The 22446-nt window shown below is 43.3% G+C and overlaps 1 protein-coding gene across 4 annotated transcripts; it reads left to right on the top strand.

Annotated features, from left to right (window-relative positions):
• The first annotated feature begins 949 nt into the window (after positions 1 to 949).
• On the top strand, positions 950 to 22344 carry LOC110974298 (ATP-binding cassette sub-family C member 10-like). Of its 4 annotated transcripts, none has more exons than XM_087135269.1 (19): positions 950 to 1040; positions 3011 to 4646; positions 5586 to 5689; positions 6676 to 6903; positions 7493 to 7649; positions 7865 to 8070; positions 8799 to 9050; positions 10136 to 10234; positions 10947 to 11136; positions 11670 to 11936; positions 12449 to 12566; positions 13086 to 13287; positions 13732 to 13947; positions 14451 to 14578; positions 14819 to 14988; positions 15667 to 15827; positions 17533 to 17786; positions 18099 to 18342; positions 18825 to 22344. In XM_087135269.1, exons 2-19 carry the CDS (start codon positions 3068 to 3070, stop codon positions 19089 to 19091), a joined length of 4842 nt encoding a protein of 1613 aa, XP_086991395.1. In that variant the 5' UTR covers positions 950 to 1040; positions 3011 to 3067; the 3' UTR covers positions 19092 to 22344. The 4 variants fall into 4 exon arrangements, with proteins under 4 accessions (XP_086991395.1, XP_022081531.2, XP_086991390.1 ...); XM_022225839.2 differs by lacking the exon at positions 950 to 1040 and adding an exon at positions 1253 to 1359; XM_087135264.1 differs by lacking the exon at positions 950 to 1040 and adding an exon at positions 1276 to 1336.
• The last annotated feature ends 102 nt before the right edge of the window (positions 22345 to 22446 follow it).

Raw genomic sequence — 22446 nt, 5'->3', positions numbered from 1 at the left:
ACACCTCTCATCAGGCACAGGTATCCAAGCTGAACAGCAAAATGATGCTCGAAATGAATGCCCTCTTTCGTTTTTCTTTCAATTTTTAGTGGGTTGACGGATGAATTTTTGAGAAATTCTTACCCAAAAGAGACAACCCCGAAAATGAAGGAAATTTCACTGCCCGGAAAAGTAGCCGTTTTGAAAATGCATCCCTCTGCAAAATGGCTAACTAGTGCCACTTTCAGACCCACTTGCATCCAAATTGCTCGGAATTGGAAGCCCTGGGTACAGGCCAGAGGTTCAATGCCCTATTTTTTTCAATTTTCCAATTCCATGGACCTCAGGACTCTCTAATATAGAATATTTTGAGTACAACTTTTAGTAATGTGCTCAGCAGACATATTTCTGGCCTACTTGCGGGGGTGCACCCTAATTCCCTTTGAGAAAAACGCAACGGTAGATAGGTTTCCGTCTACTTTCTTGCAGAGGTGGCAGCAAGTCATTTTTGCAAGTCAAGTCAAGTAACAAATCAAGTCACAAGTCACAAAACTTGAATAGCGACTCGAGTCCAAGTCACATGACTCGAGCCAGCAACTCTGCTTTCTTTCACCACCATAACCAGTAGGCTGCATTGGACACACTAACTACTAGACCACTAGTCTACAGCGAAACGATGAATCTCGGACTTTATTTCCCTTTTAAAAAATCTTCCAAGCGAAGAAAAGACCAAAACAGAAAAGGAAAACATGTAAGCCCCTATGAAAAGTAAACATGTGATATGATTGAGGGAGAGAAAAAACGAGCTATGTCGTGATTGCAAAACGGCGTGCGTGCCGATTAGATAAGAAATGTAAAACATATGCAATGCTAGTATAGCGCGATCCTACAGAAGTTGGAAATCGCAATACGGTTGCCGTAACTATAGCCACCTCGAATCCTCTTGGCATGAGGAACCTCGATGGGGGAACAAGTTCGGGCCGTTTTCCAATATTCGACTTGGGCTCCATAAGGCTTCACCTATTTTTTTACTTCCTGACTTTGAGGTTTTAAAAGCAACGGTAAGTCCTACATAGTGCCACAAAACATCAAATAAGATGCAAAACATTAGATTACTTAAATTTAAGTTTAACGCTTCAGGCTCACAATCGCGGATTGGTCTCCTACACGAAGCCTGCATGGAGACGAAGTTGGGTATTGGAAAAAGGCCTCGATGTCGCTGCTAGGTCCAATGGCTTTAGAGAGGGCGTCCGTAAGTAGCCGCAGCCGTAAATCTAATGCAGCCGTAAAACGTCCATTGTTTTGTTTTGTCGTACGACCGACTGTCACGGGACTGCCTCAGGCAAGACAAGCACTGGTAGTTAATAACTAAAATGTTAGGTAATGTAAACATTAATAAATCTTCACAAGCTGAACATAGCACAATCCAAGTAACTTGATCATGCTTGGACCGTGGAGGAGGAGTCCCCTCTAAATTCATGAAATTAGAGGGGATTCTTCGTCGAGCTAGGCCTACTCGGAGTCTAGTACTAGTATTTGGACTGTCCATGTGACTTGTGGTGAGCGTTGGAGTTACAGAAGTGCACAGCATGCGCACTGCAGCATCTCGGTTCAAGAACGGAGTAATACTATCACAGTTTTTGGAAGAGTTCCATATACGGACGCCAGTCAGAAAGCAAAAACATGTCCAGAAAAGTTTCAATTTAAGAAGAAAAAAATATGTTGTACGGTTCACGCAGAAAACACTTAAAATTTTTCAGACCAGTCCAATAGGGGTTGTGCACGAGGTATCAAACGGTGTCCATATGTGAAATTCTTTCCACAGTTTTTACAGGCGTCCAATTTTTGACAGAATTTCATGACATGATTAAATTTGTCAACGATCATAATGGTTAAGGTTTACCATGTTAAATTACATGCACATCTACAAAATCATGTCAATCAATTTTGTATGGTCTTGACTGTGAAATGGGTTGCAGTCATCGGCAAAGAGAATGAACGAAAGTAAATCAGAGGATTTTTCAAGATCATTAATATACACACTGAATAGGAGCCAAACAAGTTCATGTACATGTACGTGAACCATCAGATTAACTGTAAAGTGTAACTTGTAAGGTTTATACAAACCTTCCAGATGTATGTAGCAAACTCGCATAAGCACATTGTCCCTGTTGCGATTGTGCCAGCTTACTCTGCCATCAAAGATATTTGTGCAATAAAATTTATGTATCACATCCTCCTGGGTGAGGTTAGATGTCTACTTTAGAGGTTAATTATTCAACCTTAGCCTATCTCATTAAAATGGTGAAATTCATTATTATTTTATCCATCCACGCCACAGAAAATCTGCAGCGTGTACTCACTCCGTCATTGAAAGCAGCACGATAGTTTTGTCAATCGCAACACAGCTCCTGTCTTTTCCTTGTTGGTTTCCTGTCACCCGCAGATGAAAGCTGTGCTATGATTGGTCACTGGAATAATTCTTGGGCCAATCATAGTGCAGCTTTCATCTGAGGGCGACAATTAAAGTTGGAGATTTTGCACAGGTCCGACTGGTAGTGTTAGCACAACGTGATCATGGTGATCGTGCAATCATGCCGATTGACCAGTCAATCCCAACCATGCCAACAAAGACTATGATGACAATGATGCATGTAACAGTGACCATGCCATGTTGGAGCTTTCAAATCCCCAATTTTTTTAGAACTGTTTGTTCTCTCAAATACACCATTGTTAATGCAGGTGTGTTTGTAAATTAAGTCTCCTTGAGCGTATGCAGCAAGGTATGAGACGGAGAGAACCCCCCCTGCTTTGTGTTGGTCATTGTCTCGCAGGAATCTGGGGAATTCCTTTCAGACATCTTGGGGGGATGTGTTAAGTAACAATAGTCTGGAATGTGTATAGGGACTGGACATGTTGGGGGGTACCCCTCGGTCTCATTTCTTGCTGGGTATATCTTTGAGGTGAAAGAAATTAACCACTTACAATGCTTCCTAAGTTTCTAATTTTTATCCCCCCATCTTGCACACAGGAATGACAGGATCTTTGTCAGGTGTATGATCGTCCTTTGTCCGTGGTTCAGCACATCATGACTAGCATGTCTACCCACGAAGGAGCTCTGCAAGACTTTTGTGGGCCTCCTAATAACGACTCCCTCTTCTGGCCTGACAAAGCCTATGGGTATTGTAAGGAGCTCCTGGTCTTTGACTCCACCAGCTACGCTCTGCTTGCCATCACTAGCGGCCTATACATAGGCCACATCCAGCACACAGAGCATGAAAACTTGAAGAGATCACGAGCTGTACATATACGGCTTGTCGTGTCTCTGGTCGCCAGCTTGTCACCAGTGTTGGGGATAATTTTGAGCTTAAATCATGCCGTAAAGCCACTTGCGCCAGTTCAATACCTTACGGATGGTTGTGTTTTCTTTGCCTGGGTTGTGCATGCCCTTTACCTCATCAAGCTACGGAGAACAGGGACAAATCATGTGAGGGGTCATTTACCGGTCCTGCTCATGTGGCCCCTAACTTTTCTGTCCACTGTCGTGAAGGTGGCACGAGTTTTTCGCAATATCGTTCACAAAGAAAGAGTAGAGTTGGATGAGATTGCCAGAATTTTAGCATTTGTAGAATTTGCTTTGCAGCTGCTGTATTTAGTGTCAGTGTTGCCCTCCCCTAAACTCGCCAGAAAGAACTACGAGAAGAATCGAGGTAGGCCCATCTTTCCGAGCATCAATGACGGTGCTTGGGATGAGGCATCACCCTTGGTGGGAGGACGGAGGAGGTCTTACACGCTGGATGAGTACGGTCTCCTCCCTGATCTTGGCATTGCTGAGGAGCAAGGCGGTTTCCTGTCCAAGGCTATCTTGTGGTGGATCCAGCCGTTGATGAGACGGGGAGCGCAGGGTCAGCTGAGAAGCCCAGACGATGTATTCAGGCTGCCCAGGTCGTTACAGACCCACAATGTGGAGCAGGCCTTTGGCAGGATCTTTTTCCGTGGTAAGCTATCCCAGGGAGTCACGGATTACAGTGGGACGTACAACGCATCTCGACTAGAGGATTCCCAGATGCCTGCAGGCTCTCTCTTTTCTGAAGAACCACTCCACAGCTTTTTGGGAGCCAGCTATAGCAGTCAGTATGACGAAGTGCCATCTTATGAAGTCAGAAACCCCAGGTCAAAGACATGTGCACAACCCACCCTCCTCCAGGCACTGTTGAAAGCTTTCGGAGTTCGCTTCTTCTCACTCGGAATAGTAAAATTTGTCTGTGACATGTTAACCTTTGCTGGACCCCTACTTCTCAATGCTTTGGTCACTTTCATGGAGAACAAGAAGGAACCAGTCCGGAATGGTTGGCTGTATGCCCTTGGTCTCTTTCTCTCGTCACTGATCGGCTCATTCATGTCTATCCACTACAACTACCAGATCTTCAAGATCTTGATCCGCATGCGGGCTGCCCTAGTCACCACGACTTACCGCAAGGCCCTCGTGGTCAGCTCTACCACTGCCTCGCAGTTCACGACCGGTGAGATTGTGAACTTCATGAGCGTCGATTCAGAGAGGATCATCAATGTCTGCAGAAGCTTCCATGAGTTGTGGAGCCTCCCTGTCAAGGTCACTGTCGCCCTGTTTCTCTTGTATCAGCAACTGGGACTGGCATTTCTTACGGGTCAGTTTTCAGATCAGTTTGCATCTCCTGTTTAGGGCTGATCCAGTGGGGGTTCAACAGGGGCCATGCCTCCTTCCCCTTCCCTCCCAGTCTAAAACAGGAGCCCAGAAATTGAGATAGAAAGATGATTATATGATCTATTTCATTCCATGCATTCCAAAAAGCGTATAAAAGCCTGAAAATGTAACCTCACCCCTCAGAAAGTTTTTGACACCCCCCCAAAATTTTGCACCGCCCCCAAAATTTTGCACCGCCCCCCCCCAAAAAAATTGGATCTGAATCCACCCTTGTCTGCTGTGTTCATATGCAAGTAATGCACCTTGCCCAAAGGTGCGACATTGTCAAATTGCACAAGACCATCTCAAGGCATTCAGTCTCAATGGAAAATTACAGGCCATTCAAATCAACTGCAATAAAATTCCCATGTCATTGAACATGCCCTGTTACTTGTGCCTGGTCTTGGAAATTCTTGACCATTTCCAGCCCTCTAATTCAGAGTTCTTCATGTATGTACAAGCCACCTTTCTAAGCCCTGTCTTCTCTATAAACAAGCACCACTCTCAGCAAAACTGCTTGTTTACTCTGCCTGCCAAACACGTGTGAACAAGGTCTTGCATATCATGTGTCATTGCTTGATACAAAAGATCTCTCAAGTCTTGTTCATATGCAAATTTAAAGCCATTTTTTGTCATAAAAATATGAACCAGTTACTCTCCACCCTTCCACAGGCTCAATTATGTTTTTTCAGGCATTGTCACCGATTAAATCTAAAACCATGTAGTTTGTACTGTATGCAACTCTTCTAGAGACTAAAGTGATATAATGTTAAGCTAAAAACAAAAGTGATTGCCGGTCTAGGATTTTCAGTGTTATTTTACATGTAAGTCCACCAGACCGCATATTGTTTTAGTGAGTGAATATTTATTTTTCTGATTTTAGGAGTTGGTTTCACTCTGTTGCTGATTGCTATGACAAAATGGCTGACAGTCAAGATCCAGAAGTACTTTGAAGATCTGATGCGTCACAAGGACAGCAGGATAAAGGTCAGTAGCTCAGAGCGGACACTCAAGTCCCAGTAGGCTTGGTGTCCAGTTGCTTGATTTCCGGTGGGTTGCTTTCCAGTTCCTGTACCACCTAGGTCAAGCTGCAAAGAAGCCACTAATGTTGAACTTCACAGCCAACTTTCAACATCATTCTTCCGCTGTTATTCTGCGTGTCGTATCCTTGTAGAGATGTGGCCAATTTTTGGACACAGAATGGGGGTATTTCAGTGAGATGTGTGAGGACCTTTGGACGGCCAACAACCGAGCTGAAGCACACATGAGAAATTCTGAAATTATTCAGACAAATTTGTCACAAACCAATCAGAAAAATCAGAGACAGGCTGTGGAATATGGCCTCATGCAGTTTTGTGGTCATGGGAAAATTAAGCAGGTTAAAACCTAGTATGAAACAGAACTCTAATTGGAGCTAACTGAGAAGTGTGGGGTTGTTGGACACCCCAAATCTCACCCTCTTCCTAATGAAATTATTATAATTCATGTAGAAACATTATTCAGTTATCTGTATATGCATGATGTCACACAACAGTGCCCTCGCCATGCAATACGGGTTTGCATTTTTATTTCTGAAACTGTAATTGTACGTGGAGTTCAAGAACACTGCAGCTGTATTTAACTTTGGGTTCGTTGGCTCTGGCTAGGTCTAAGCTCTGTGCTTTAGAGCACTGAAGTGACTATGTCACAAGCCCAATCGTGTGTGTAAAAGGCATTAGGGCGAGAACCTGCTTGTGAACCAATGCCTGTGCGTATTCCATTCGTTTGTACGGCATTTATTGGTTCTAAATGACGTCACACTTCGGTACTCTATGCTGATGGCAAAAGTCAAGGTTGTTGTCACAAAATACTAAATTCAGACTGTGTAGGTTTGTCATCTTAATTTTTTTCATTGCGTGGACTTTAAAAAGGCCTGTAATTTGAAAAAAAAATCATTCCCAACGAATAACTGCTTTACCGTGTCCACTAATCAGGTGATGAGTGAGATCCTGTATGGTATCCGTGTCATTAAGTTCTACGCTTGGGAAAAACACTTCACGCACCGGATCAAGGAGCTGCGAGACCAGGAGTTGAGCAGTCTTAAAGGAGTCAAGTATCTGGACGCCATGTGCGTGTACTTCTGGGCAACCACACCCATACTCATCTCCATCCTATCCTTCACCACCTACTCACTACTCGGAAAGCCGCTCACGGCTGCTAAGGTGTGTGGCCCTCTCTGCTTGCACCTTGAGCTAGGAAGTTTGTTAATGGATGAAACGCTGGTCACTGTAGCTTTTTGGACCTATCCAGGTACCTGTCCTCAACTGGATGAGGGCTGATGCTGAGACTGGTTGGTAGCTGGTTGGTCACATGACCATGAGGTAGTCCCAGGTCACGTGACCGAATGAGGTCAGCTATTTGATGGCTGATCAGCAGGAGGTATCACCCCTGGACCCTGATTATTTCAACACTGTAGTGAAACTGGCCTCCTTAAACACCTCTTTAGAACCATCCTGAATTCAGGCTCATTATTTGAATGTCTGTGAAATTATAAGTAAGAATTGTCTGACTGTGGTAGTGTGCAGCTTTTTAGTACAAAATGCAAGCTTGGACTAGTATTGCTCAGTATTACAGTGTCCTTCCTTTAGTTTGCTGTCAAGTTGGAAGAGAAAAATGGCATCTCTCTGCTTTAGTGTGTCATGAAAGTCTTCAGATGGGATTTAAAGAAGTTACGGTCAGGGATGATGGGTGAACTGATGAGATATGCTTCATCCGTCATGCTCAGACTGTGAAATTTGTTTCCCGTCCTAGATATTTACCAGCTTGGCCCTTTTCAACATGCTGATCGGCCCACTCAACAGCTTTCCCTGGGTCCTTAATGGCGTCATCCAGGCTTGGGTATCTGTCAAGAGAGTCAAGGGCTTCTTGGAGCTACAGGAGCTGGATCCCCCAACCTATTACACCCCAGGTACGCTCCTCTGATGCATCTGTTAAGTTCTAGCGATCACTAATAGCTATGCTTCTTACGGACATGACTCCCAGCTCTCCATGAACAGTTAACCTAGAATTTTTTTTCATCTCCCCATCATACGATGTCGAGTCAGATTAAGAAATTCATTCTGAGATATATTTCCTTGGAATGATGTGGATCTTGAATTTAACACCCAATGTCTGAGTATGCAGAAGACACAATGGACCCCAACTCGTACCTTGAGATCAAGCACGGCAGCTTCCAATGGGACCACCCCAGGAAAACGGAGAATACCTCTGGGGATGAGGAGGCAAAGAAGTCTGGCAGACCAGCCGGGAAAGATGTAGATGGGATGGGGCAGGGGGAGGAGGGGACAGGTGTCCTGAAACTGTCCAGTTTGAATTTACGCGTTGGCAGGGTAGGTGTGCAGACTTTTGTACTGTCAAATCACAGGGGATGACCACACTCACAAGTGCATGAAGGGACAGAAATACATTTGAAGTGAGAAAATGATTTCATGTCCTCCAAAGTCAGTCAAAACTCAGGTTCAGGTCATCCATGTGGAGACCCTTTCCCCTTTCCTTCACCATTGTCCATACTCAGTTGACTTGTGACCAGACATTCAATTGGAATTGAAATTTGACTTGATAGTGTGACAGACAAGTCCCAGTAAGTCCATCACAAGTCACCCAGTCTTTAAGCTACATCCCAAGCTACGAGAAATGAACTGTGGCAAAGGTATTCCTTTGTCATTGGTCACCCTGTTACTCATAACCGGTCTTGTGAAAGGACTTGTGATGGACTCATCCACAACCCTTTTTTCAACTCAACTAAAACTGGGAGTTATTTTGATGTCAGCGTTTGTGAAAGAATTGGGCTATTTGCTTGGCGTACTGCATACAATCAGCGTAAAACATTCATAATCTGGCGTCGTTTCCGCTGATAATCACACTAATAAATCCTGTGGCAGCTCGTGACATTTGGCCCATACAAAGTCCTCAGCTAGTCAGCACACAGCCAGCTTCATGATACTCAATTCCTCTGCCATGATGAAGTGAATCGGTCACATTGACTATGCAAAGAGCTAATAATTTCCATTCCCTTCCTTCCCCCCACCCCAACACACGCACATGGTCTGACCCACAGGGTCAGCTGGTCGGGGTCATAGGTTGCGTGGGCTCTGGCAAGAGTTCCCTCCTGTCTGCGATTACAGCCGAGATGACCCACACCGGCGGTTCCATCAGTGTGTCAGACCTGATGAGTGGCTTCGGCCTGGTTCCTCAGGAGGCTTGGGCGCAGCATGCTACGTTGCGGGATAACGTCTTGTTTGGCACAGATTATATTGCCAAGAGGTACCGAGCGGTCATTGAGGCATGCGCTCTCCTGGAAGACGTCAGAGTAAGTAAAACTCCCAGTCACCGCAGTTCAACATAGATTCTATCTCCTCTGCATGGTCACTCCACTGGGATATACTTTCCACGTACAATCACTCTCTCAAAAGCATACCCACAAATAGCCTTGGAAACTCTAACTAATCAACTCATTACATACCCTACTGAATGGGCCCTTTGCAAGCTGCAGTTGAATAAAATCTGGTACGCTGAGTTCTTTAAATTCATGTGAACCTAACAACTTAAATTCTTCAGACTAAAGACACTATTGCTTCACCTTGTGATTTGGGGCAAGCTTTTGCTAAGTAACATTAGAGACGCCTTTCCTCAATACACTGTTATCAATGGATAAGAAGGGCACAAAGGAGCCAGTCCATTTCAGAGATGGTGGTCGCTATGCAAAAGCTTACTTCGAACGATGAGGTATAGCAACAGTGTCTTTAATCTTTAAAAATTAAATCGTTATGTTTGTGTGCAATCAGATAACTCAGTGTACCAGATTTTATTCAAATTTAACTCGCAAAAGACCCTTTCCTCGATGGCTACAGAACTAATTCAGGAATGGCACGTGTAAAGTGTGACCCGTGTCATAGTGGAGTCCACATCTAGTCTGATCACAGATAAATCACGTCACACAAATCCAGCCAGAAGTTACTGGAGATGATCAGTAGAGGACTGTGGTTGTCACAGTTTGTTTACATAGGACCAGATTTGGCTCGGAACTGGATAACTTGTGACAGACTTGTTTTGGACTCAACATCAACACTTATGAAAATATGAATTTGAGGAAACACCATTTTGTGTAGAGAAATAGCTACGTATTTGTTAAATAGGGGAAACATGATTTCTTAACTTAAAAGAAATAAACTCTGTGGGGTTACATGACAAAGTTAGGCATGCTGTGACAGTTGTTGATTATGCAAACTTTACCGTACATCATCTTTACTTTCTCCAGTTTGCATTGAACCATTTCTGCGATTTCCAAAGTTCTGATGAATCAAACACACACACACTAGTCTTGCACAGATCTAGAACTTGTCTCTGGAAGAAATTTCACGTTACTTATATTTTTTAGTTGACGTTTCTCCAAAGATTCTACCAGCAGGAGACCTGACTGAGATAGGAGAGAATGGAGTGACCCTCAGTGGAGGCCAGAAGGCGAGGGTGGCCCTGGCCAGAGCCGTTTATCAGGTCAGTGTTAGGGCCAGTGTTGTAGTGGAGTAGTTTTCAAGTACCAAGGTTCTCTGCAAGATACTGAACAGGGTATAAAAGGAAATAAAGCTCTAGTACATAGGCATTTGATGGTAACTGCACAAATGTACGATTACAATCTAAATGTAAGACTTCAAACACTCCAAGTTAAATTGAAGTTCTAAGGGGAAATGTACTCAGAAAGTACTCGACCGAGTATGTTTCAAGTACTTTTTTCCTAAAAACTGAATTTTTGTTCAACGGTGATGGTCTGAAGTCATCTTACTTTGTAATCTTATGTTAGTACGTGTATCGTACATGCCCGTGTACTTAAGCGTTATTCCCTCTTACCCTGTTCACTATTCGGCAGAGAATTTGGTACTCAAAAAAGTACTTGACTACAACACTGGTTAGGGCCTATTCACGCTGTGATGAGCGTTAAAAATATTCTGCATGATGAAAAATATTGAACACAGTGGCTATATTAGACTGCTTGCACTAAGAGCAAACTGCATGACAGGGCAATAACACGCCGTATTTAGTGTGAAATAAGACCATGAGAATGTGGCTTTACCAAAAGTTGCTGGTCTGTATGCAAAAAGTTTCACCCTGGTTAGATACGTGTTTCTCTTTATATTGGCGAAGAAGCAAACACAGAAGAACCTCAAGACGTTTACTTTTGTATGGTTATCAAGTTTCTCACCCTTTTCAGGATAAAGACCTGTACCTACTGGACGACCCAATGGCTGCTGTGGATGCACATGTAGGGGCGCACATCTTCTCCCAGTGCATCATGGGATTGCTCAGAAACAAGACCAGAATCCTTTGCACCCACCATACCAAGTACCTTCAGGAAGCCGATGTGGTTGTGGTGATGGAAGGTGGAGAAATTACAAATGTCGGCAAGTATAAATTGAGCCGAAAGTGTTGAAACTTTGGGCAGTGACAGTTATCCAAAAATGTGCAGGAATTTTTCTGCGCGACTTTGAAGCTAACCAGAGCTTACACTTAACCAGTGTCACATGCTGCTCCCTTGATGTCTTGCACGATATGTATTATATGTATTATATAAGTCCACCATTAAATCTAGCTTGAATGCTCGTCACTGTTTGTTGCCATTTACACTGTCATTGTTAAGAATTGGGTTTGCAGTTTAGGTCGTTGGGAATCGTGTTGCTGTGGTCTGTGCTGAGGTCCTGCTTGTTCTCAACGTTGCTTGATCAGTAACGTTTTAATTCATTTTTGTGATTGGTAGATTTTGTCACTTTTAATGATATTTGCAAGTCTGCAAAGGGAATGATAAAGTCAAGAAAATTTCTTCAGTGCATCTTTAATTGAACCTTTTCCTGAAGGTAGTTCTTGAGATTCTGTTCTGAAAGTTGAGTTTCAAACATGGCTCTAGAAGAATGGATATCCCTCCCTTTCCTCCTGGCAGGACATCCCTCGATGATTTTGAAAAACAAGAACCTGCTGACCTCATTGCAGTACAAAGACCGAGAAATCACAGACTCGACCGAAGGTGACAGCAAGAACTTGGAAAAGGACGGGGCGGAGCCAAAGACGGAAGAGGAGGATGGCAAGCTGGTTGAGGAGGAGGAGCAAGATGTGGGCGTGGTCAAGCTGAAGGTTTATAAGGCGTATTGGAATGCCGTAGGATGCCTCCTTGCAACCAGTGTCCTGATTGCGATGTTCTTAATGCAAGGTTAGATATTAGCAGTGGTCTCAATGTTACTGTGTCCAGCTACTCTTGCTGACTTCGGTTATGCCAGGCAATTTATATTTAAATATTCCTGTTCAAAGTGTTGAGGTATCCTTCCCCAGAGTTAGGAGGTGTGTTCCAAGTTGGAATAAAAACAATGAAATGAAATTATTATTCTCCTGCAATTCTGGTAATCATGGGATTCCTCAAAATTATCTAGTGCACCCTAGCTCACAAGCCTGAAAAAACCTGCAGAGAGGAGACAATAAGAAACAGTTGCAGTTTTAGAGGTGGGAGGAAGCCCCAGAGGAATGTTCTGGGTAAAAGGCTGAGGAATCGGGTATGAAATGAAAACCCAACCCACGTATGGACCGAGCCGGGAATCAAACCTGGACTCCAGCGGTTGAAGGCGAGGAAAGAACCACTTCACCACTCTCCTGTGACCTGCCTGAATATATATATTCCTCATTTAATATTGAAAAGATGTAAAAACTGAGATGCGTTGTTTCTGTCAGCTTCCAGGAATATGACCGATTGGTGGCTGTCGTACTGGGTCGGTCATTCCCACACCAACGACACAATCAGCTCAAGCTACAGCAGTGATGCCACTGGCCATGACAGAAGTATCACAAGGTTAGCTCCAAGTGTCATGATGGTGACAAGAATCATCCAATCAGGCAAAGATCGTTTGGGGAGGGGGGGTTGCCGAGTGGGAAAGAAATGGTAATGTGTTCTTCGAAACGCAATAATTTTGAATTGATCTTTTTGAACTACCTGTATGATACCTGTAGCAGTGGTTCTGGGAAATTGACCTTTGTACTCATAAAGAGCAATCGTTCAAGAGGTCTGTGCCTTAAAGAGAGGAGTACTCACCAACTCATTAACCTGTTTCCCTAAGTTCATTTGCCTTGATTTGATGGATGTATATTTGATGTCAAGTTCACATAAAATTTACTTCCAAACAAATGAACCATACTTGTTTATCTTAACAAAACTTTAAGGGAAAATAATTGTTGCAAAAGTTGATTAATATAGAATGCACCCGCAAGATGATTATATCCAGCACTGCCCGAGCAAGTTTCTAATTCAGTTGCAGTGCGGAATCTTAGAAACCTGTTTTCTTTTCCCTTTCGTTTCTTCAACTGAAAAAAGGGAACTGAGCATTCTTGCAGAAGTTCCGTACACCAGGATAAACCGGACAAGTGATGACAACCTTGTCTTCTTTCTCGGCATCTACGGTGGCATAGTCGGAGCAAACAGCATTTTTACCCTGTTCAGAGCCTTCCTGTTTGCCTACGGTGGCCTGTGCGCTGCCAGAACTGTGCACAGCAAACTTCTGGCCAGCATTTTGAAGGTAGAGGGAGTTTTTGTGTGGAGCAAATGAAATTGACTGGAGCTGTAAAGTGTTTGTGAAGCTCCAGGTTTGCATGCTGGTTTGGTCAGTTTTTCTTTGTCAAAAGGAAAAAGAGATGATAGAAAGGAGTGTCCAGTCTCTTTGCATGTGTGATTATTCATACTCCATAGGTGTGTAGTGTGTTTTGAGGTTTGAAACTGTTCAGAACTCTTAATCAGGCATTGAGAGTCAGTGTTGCAGCTAGGTCACATTCGCGGCAGAAGTCGGTGATGGGGTAAGGGGAGCTACAAACCACAATCTTGAGACAGGCCGGCTATGGGCCAACTCGCGTCAAGGTGTCACGCGGTCATTACTTGTTACAGAAAAAAAAACATCAGCATAGCCTAGCAAAACTCTGAAAGTATATCATTTGAACCTGTATCTCTGTGATGACTTCCATTCCAGGCCCCCGTCTCCTTCTTTGACACCACGCCCATCGGCCGCATCATCAATCGTTTCTCCTCGGACGTGTACACCATCGACAATGACCTCCCGTTTGTCTTCAACATCTTCTTGGCCTCCCTTTTCAGCACAGTGGGTGCCTTTGCCTTGGTGTGTTACGGACTGCCATGGTTTTCCATCGTACTGCTCCCCATGTTTATACTCTACGTGTACATCCAGGTAGCTAAAAACAAACCCGGCAGTCCTTGGCTTTTGTTTCAGCTACTTTTCCTGTTTTCGTTTCCAATTTGTCGGTTTTATGCAGCTCAAACTGAAATCTGGTGAGGATTTCACACTGCATCATTGCATCAATCGGAGACCTGTCCCCTCAATTTACCGAAATGATTCGAACAGTCCTGCAAAAGAAAATGCCTCAATTTTTCATATGTTGATTTTGGAATTCTGATATATATATTTTGAAATGAATATCCATCAGTCTTTGAGCAGAGAAAGATTAAATGACATAGCTTGAAGTCCCTAGACTGCTGTCGTTACTGGTTAGCTACTCTAACCTGATTTTGCTCAAAACAGTAGATCTGCCTCACGTGAAGAAAATGATTGTTGGTGTGTACCTCTGAACTGACAAGGTGTCAAAGCATGTAAATGAGCAACACCTCAGACTTCGGAACAACAGATGTCATAACGACTATTTAATTGTAGAATGTTCACTGTTGTTTGATCAGAATTACTACCGGAAGACATCTCGTGAATTGAGGAGGATTGAGAGTGTGACCATGTCTCCAATCTACGCCCACTTCTCCGAGACTCTGGCTGGACTACCGACTATCAGGGCACTCAGAGCCACAGAAAGGTAAGACAGAGATAAACCATTCCCATTCACGGAAGAAAGACAGACTCTTCATGTGTAAGCAGCCACCACGTATGCCTTTGGTTGCCTGGGGAAGGTTAACAGGACATTGACAGTCTGTGAGAACAGATCGAACTGAACCGTGTTCATTTTCAGATGCTGCGGCTGGAGACTTGCTGTTAAGTTGCATTCCCTTTTTGTCCAAGTATACGCTCCGTGATGGTTGTCATTTCTTGGCTTCAGGTTCCGATTGGAGAATGCTACCAAGCTGGAGACCAATCAGAGGGTTCGTTTCTGCAGCTTTGCAGTGACGTGTTGGCTGTCCGTCTGCCTTCAGATGTTGGGTGTTGGCATCGTTACCGCCGTGGCTGTCATATCTGTTTTGGAACACCAATTTCAGACCGTCAGTCCAGGTATGTATTGGTGTCCTGGTGGTGGGGTATATTTTATCAAGTGTGCGAGTCACAGGCATCATATTTGGCAAATACATTTGATTCTGTAAAAATGAACTGAAATACTTCCACACCATTAGAAGTGCTCAAACCAAACCCAGAGATTTTTGGGTGATTTGTCCCATATTGTACAGCGACCAGCAAGGTGATTTTCATTTCGGGGTGGGGAATTCAAAGTACATGTGAAAAGGGCACCATCCATGCTGAAAGACACTTTTTTTACAGGTCACTCAACCGGTCGCCAATCACCCAACCTTCAAGATAAAGTGGGGGGGGGTCTGACTCCAACTTTTCATCGATGGCTTCCTTCATGGCCCCTCAGTTTCTGACATTCACATGACATCAACAGAGAGCACATTTTACAAAATATCGGGAGCGGGTTTACACACCCCACTATGACTTCCCCCCCCCACCATGCTGCACCGCCCATTGTAAATACAACCTGTATGCATTTCACCCACCTGAAACAAATCATTGGCGTTTACCTGTAACAATGGATCATATTGCCAAAAGGAGCACTCCAAAGAAGTGATTCTTCTCGATTCTCTCAGCTGAGAAAATGCATTTTGCTAGAGTGCAGTTACGAAAGTTGGAGATGCCTGTCACTGATCGAATTGTGTATGGGGGGTTCTGCCACAGGTTTGGTTGGGTTGGCTATATCCTACACCCTGTCCATTAGCTCCTTGCTGCAGTCCATGGTGACCACCTTCACCGACACCGAGAAGAACATGGTCAGCATGGAGAGGGCTGAGCAGTACATCAAGGGCCTACCCTACGAGCAGCAAGAGGGACTGCGCAAGGTAAGCTGTGATCAGAATGACGGTGACCCCTTGTCATGTATCATCGTCATTGTGGTGAAAGCCAGCGTTGCAAGTTACAAGTCAATTTGGAGGTCCAGTCATGAGTGACGGGATCACCTATTAAAAGGAACTGCTTGGCGGCAGTTCTTTGAACAGCTCTGATGAAATGATTGTAGTGGCAGGGAATTTTTCTTGGACACCGGTTTTCTGCGATTTTAAACTCTTCTCCCATGAATGAAAATTGCTTGACATCCCCTTTAAAGACACACTGAAAAGGGCCCTTTTTTAGATTAAAAATTGCCCGTGCTTTCCTGGACAACTGAGGGTGCTGTTGCTGTGATGTCATCCAGGGAAGACATGTTTCAGTGCCTGGGTTCTCTGCTCAGATTTTGAACCCAGAATTTACTCACTGGAAACATCTCTCAGGAAGGGTTGTGCGCAGACTTTTTGCTGTGTAGTTACACAACAATGAATTGCTAGAGAAAACAATGTTCAGGGCCACAAAATATCAAAAAATCTGGCTCTTTTTTGCGGAAAAACCAATGCAACATTGATGTTCTTTTTCCGGATGAGATCACAGTTTTCTTGGTTTTGCTCATGAATATGGAAATATTTCCACATTCCTTTGGAATATAGCATAAAAATCCAAAAGGCAGGAAAATGCCCTTTACGATAGTGGGACGGAAATTGAAAATGACATTAAGTGGGACACAAAGGTGCATTTTGAAGGTTTGTATTTTTAAATTGCATTAAAGCTAATCAAAAATTTGCTTATCAAATCCTGTGTTGGTACCAACGAGTGCTGCAGTGCAGTATGGATTTTCCAGCAACCACAAAAAGAAACCTCCACAGAGTGGCTTCCATGCTTAGCATGCTCAGTTCACCTGTTCTATCAGTTGTCTTTTCCGCTTATGCTGTTGCAAAGATGATGTTTGTCACATTAATTAACCCCTTTGCTCCGGGCACCGTCGACAGCCGCGGCTTCGTGTGAAGATTAGTGCATACCACACATACAGTCTATTCACCATGCAGCTGCTGGTTCAATGGGGCCTGCTGATGGACAAAACCCTCCATTCAGGGCATACCACAGCCCAGCAGTCACGGTCAAAAGAATGACCAGCGCGAAGGGGTTAAGAATGTGTCCCGTGTGTACCTGAGCACAGCACATGCTCTGCGCCGTCTTCCGGTTCCCTGATGAGACTTGTACAATAATGGCAAAAAAAGTGGATTTTAGGTCCAGACCTGGATAACCTGAAGACGGGAGTTGGTGTTTCCAAGTTCGTATTCACTTCACGTCTTTATTGCTATTGGTTGTATGCGCTCAAAGACCGGATGAATTTGACATACCACGAATTTTAGAGAGAGAACATATCATCGGTTTCACCACAAAGTGATATGCAGGATCGTTTTCCACAGAGCGACTGTGACGTACTGTCCATAGACTTGGTACACAGGATACGACAGTTAGTGTTGCAGAAACTATCCACGATACGTCAGTTTGTCATGCAACGGAGGATATAATGCACTTTTACCACATGTTGAAATGACTGAGTCACTATAACCTCACTATAGTGTCAGCGTACTTGATATTGTGGCCCTGTGGTTTTTGGACATATTTGCCTGATATTTTGAGTGATACTTTAAGAGAGTTACTCCTTTAAGAAGGATATTATGATTAATGACATTTATTACTGAACTTTCATAGGTGGCACCTTCCTGGCCCCAATATGGCCAAGTCTCCTTCAAGAATGTCTCTTTTGCCTATCGCCCAAACCTCCCAAATGCATTGGATGGAGTCACATTTGACCTACAACCTGCAGAGAAGCTAGGCATTGTGGGAAGGACTGGGGCAGGGAAGTCATCACTCTTACAGGTGCTATTCCGAATGGTGGAAATTCAGAGTGGTCAGGTATCCATTGATGGAGTGGATTTAGCGCACTTGTCATTGGAGGAACTCAGGTAAGAGGAGTTCAGAGACCAGACCTTGTAGTCTTTACGTCATGACTTGCTTGTAAGAGAATGGCTGATTTTTTCCCAAAGTTTCCAAACATCAAGCAGAAATTTCTGGTTATAGAGACTTTGCGTGGTAGCCATTTTGCAGGGCAGTTCTTTCATTCCACAGGGAAACCTCCTTGTGCATACACAGTGGAACAAAAGCACGGGCCTGCAAGATGGCAGCATTGCAAACCCTCTACATTATTTTCAGATACAATGATTCATTAAATTGATGTCAAATTCAATTTCCTCATTCCTTTTTCCCCCCATTGTCAGATCCAAGCTTGCCATCATACCCCAGGATCCCTTCCTCTTCATCGGTTCCATCAGGGAAAACCTGGATCCAACAGGACGATTCTCAGACAGGGATCTCTGGGTGGTGCTGGAGAAGTGTCACCTGCAATCTGTGGTAGAGAGCCTGGGAGGTTTGCAGGCTCAGGCTGGGGAGAAAGGCCGCAAGTTTTCTGTGGGTCAGAGACAGCTGGTGTGCCTGGCAAGAGCTATGCTCACCGGTGCCAAGGTGAGAAAGGTTTTGTGAAGAAGGGATAATATACTTAAGTTAAATTTACTAATTTTGTCCAGATATCCTGATGTCAAACATTTGCATCTCAAGATTTTGATCTTTCCCATTTTTTCAATCGAGGGTTTCCGCTTGTCTTTTGTTGGCATGATTTTCTCATTGTGAATATGATTTTTTTATATTCGTTACATCCTCTTCTCTGCGATATGTGGTCCTCCTTGCTTTGACTGTGGGTATGGGTTGAGAGCACAGATGGATCTCATACTGCCAAGATGTTGTAAAAGAAGTTGCCTGATTATTGTTAGCCTGTTTGAGATAATCTGGCCGTCAAGTACTTCCACATTTTCCCTCTGCCAAGTTCCTCCTCAGTTCTGGCATTTTATTCCCAGCGGAGGTATCCGACATTTGTTACAGCCTCTTCCTCTAATCAGCCATCCTACATTTACTGATGATTCCATTGCTCCCTTCTTCTCTGGCTTCAGGTCCTGTGCATCGATGAAGCCACTGCCAGCGTTGACATGGCAACCGACCGTCTCCTCCAGCGGACCATCCGGCAGGAGTTTGCGGCCAGCACGGTGCTGACCATCGCCCACCGGCTGGACACCATCATGGACAGCGACCGGGTGCTGGTCATGAGCAGTGGTCAGGTGGCCGAGCTGGCCAGTCCAGCAGAACTTCTAGAGGACCCAACCTCTATATTTTATGGCCTTGTCAACAGTGGTAACAGTTCCAATGAGGGGTTTGTGTAAGACAAGTGCCTTGGGCTCAAGGTCCACTTGCGTCAAGTTATTGCTGAATTTTAAATTTAAAATGTCATAAATTTGCTACCAGTTCTTCTCATACATATTATATTTTCCTACTTCATAGGATTGTTTGTACATTAGCCGAATCCAGGGGTGTGAGTGGAATAAAAAAAATCAAATTAGCTACAATTGGGAGTGGGAAGCATATATGGCATGGGGTCCAGGGCCCTTAAGGAGGCCCTGGGAAAAACTTGAAATGTAGAAGCTCTGTGGTATGGTGCATTTTACAGCCTCCTGGTGCAACTGTTGATCTTTTTTCTTTTCTTTTTTTAAATTTAGGCTATGCATATTTTAAATCTTACTTTTTCTTCATATTTGAAATTCTTGAAGAGGTTAAAATGAATGGAAAGACTTACATATACAGACAACACTAATTTCCCCTTAAATATATAATAACAGCCATCAGAAAGTGAAGACCTGTCCTACACATGAAGAATAGCCGAGAAACTTTTGAAGCATTTAAAACTGGTTCGTTTTTTTTTCAGAAAAATCTCATAGGTTTGTGCACAGAAGTATATTTTTATAATATAACTTTCCAAATGAACTAGTAATAGGTATGCCAAAATCGTAAATATCGAGGTAGAGCGAGTTGGCCCTTTTCTCCTGGCCTGAGCATGTTTTCAAAGTTTCAGTTCTTAAAATAATGCACAACTTGCGCATACATCGCATGTCCAGGCTTTTGGATTTTCCAGACCCGGACCGTGTTGCCTGCCCATCATGTCTACCGTCCATTTCCACAGATTTATAACTTGAGGATCAGTCTTATCAAGGGCTGTATCCAAGTCAGAACCTCTTTGGACAGTTGTACATAAGTGTTGCGCTGATATTTCGATTACCTTACGTCCGAAAATTATTTGAAAGCCTGTATAAAATGATGCAAAACCACCGTGGGAATGCGTGACACAAGAACTTTGCACACCACACACCAGTTGTCATGAAGCCCGCTATCAGTGAAAGCGAAAATTTACTAAGCTTACTTCATGTCAGGAAAAAACAGAAAAATCAGTGCGTGTAAAACGAAGCAAAATGAGGAAATATGGCCCATTGACAGCAAAAAAGCAGAAAATCAATTTGGCATTTTCAACAAAAAAAAGCGGAAGTCTGCTAAAAAGCAGAGATTTCACACCCCTGCTAATCATTCAAATATATTGAAACTACACACCTGGCTGTTACTGTAAGGGAACGAACAGAGAGTGTTGGGCCACATTCAAACACAACTGAGGGTTTTGGAACAGAAAGTAAAGTTGTCAAAGGACACACCATTCCTGCAAGGCCATCCCTCACGCGCATGCCTCGGCTGGAGTGTGCACACACACTTTGGTAAGTTTTGACACCCAATTGGTCGCAGAGGAATGTAACTCACGCGTACCACCTACGTGAGAACAGAACGGCCCCGCACTAATGGCTTCTATTCTTTTCACCAGATTTACCAAAAAGAATTCAATGAAATTTTTAGAAAATGGAGAATTTGGACCAGGTCATCGTAACATCTGCCATGCATAAGGTATCATAGCTACATGTACCAGTACTGTAGCTGGACAATATCATTCCCAAGGACATTGCAGTGTCTTGAAAAAATCTGCTTTATATTTTGGCCAGCTCGAGATGGAGACATTTACTTTTTTTAACATACAGCAAGGTAGACTGGCTGGTGACACCTTTCCTAACCTTTTAAATTTGTCCTTAACGGGTCCACGTTGTGATTTTTACTTGGGATCATGTTTTACGACTTCATACTTAAACATCAGACAAACTGTCCAAAGTCTATATTTTGGTTTACTCACATTGACAAGTTGTTTTTTAAAAAAGTTTTCGTTTGTTTCCTGACAAATCAGGGTGCTGTTTTTTAGTCATTACAGAAAGACAGATTTCATTTGGGAGTTACATTTTTAGTATTTTTTAATTTTATAATTTTTGTTTTTAACCCAACCGTTGCCCATTGACATGATCTGAAAAACCTTAACTTATCAGCATATGTCATTAACTGAAACAAAAGATCACCAAAGTAGACAAAATTTTTCATCAGCAAAATTTCCAAAATTCAGGTAAATTTTAGTGTGGGGAATAGCTGTAACGCTGAGGTTTCTGCCTTGAAAGGCATCACACTATCTTATAACTATGTTAGCCATTATCATAAAAATCAAAAACGGAGCAAAAAAATCTAAAATGGCACATCGATTATTGAACTGAAGTTAGTTGGACACAAAGGAGCATTTGCAACTGCATTTTAACACACTGACTGCTGCACACAAGTTCGAAGGGGCATTCGCACTTTCAAAGTGCTGTACGCATGGGCGCAAATGGGTACCTTTCAGATATCTAGTTGAACATGAGCATTTTACTGATGTATGCCTGCCACACTGCCAGTGGTTTATTTGCGTATTTGTTCTTCGGTGATCCCAGTGCATTCAAGTTACATTACAATAGCTTTTCATTACCTACAAGTACATGTATTATACCCGTAGTGGCAGAATCCGGTACACCTGATCAAATGGGGCCATTTAGATTTCACCCTTCATCAAATGAGTGGATTGTGCCATCCAGTTTGAATTGGAGATCTATTCAAGGAGGGCATGGCAAGATGTTAACATCAATTTTCTTACTATGGTAATAGTTGTGCATAAGATGATGCAAATCACTGTGCTAAAATGAATGCAAGTCAATCATTCCTTTAAATTTCCTTCAACAAAAGAATCCCATGTAAATCAATGTAAAACAAAGCATTTCAATACTGGAACATTCCACTCAGCGTACCACCTTTTTCCTACTCGCATGCACGGACAGATCCAGGAATTTTTTGGGAGGGGGGAGTTCGGGCCCAGTGCGTTGAATTGTTACCGATGCAATACTTTCATACACATAGTAATGCGATATAGGGAGAAGACATATTTCTCGCAGTAACCCTTGCAGGCTGTCATCATTTTATTGTTGCTATAATTGATGTTTTCTTTGTTGCGTGTCGGAGCCGGAGAGGGAAGGAAGAACCCTCTACACCTGATAAGTGTCGGCTTCATGATCGGATCAGCCGCTTCCTCAGTGGTTTGCCCAATTCCAAAAATTACTTTTACACTCTGAAATGAGAAACTTTGCAGGTTTCATTTTGTGCAGTACACAGATAGGTTTTTTTTTTTTAGAGCAGTTGTAAGATTAGGAAAATGTATGAGAAAGTATCTTCAATAAATGAAAAATCCTGACTTCACAGTGGTGTTTGGTCTATCTGGTTTTGATGGAGTAGATAACATATGTGTTCACATACCAAGTCTGGGGCACATTTATTATTATATGTTCACTGGTATACATT

Source organism: Acanthaster planci, linkage group LG01 (assembly GCF_054643075.1).
Source record: "Acanthaster planci isolate LZ-2023a linkage group LG01, COTS_SCS, whole genome shotgun sequence".
Taxonomy (NCBI): domain Eukaryota; kingdom Metazoa; phylum Echinodermata; class Asteroidea; order Valvatida; family Acanthasteridae; genus Acanthaster; species Acanthaster planci.
The sequence above is the reverse complement of the archived record's forward strand: the minus strand, read 5'-3'. Positions and strand labels throughout refer to the sequence as shown.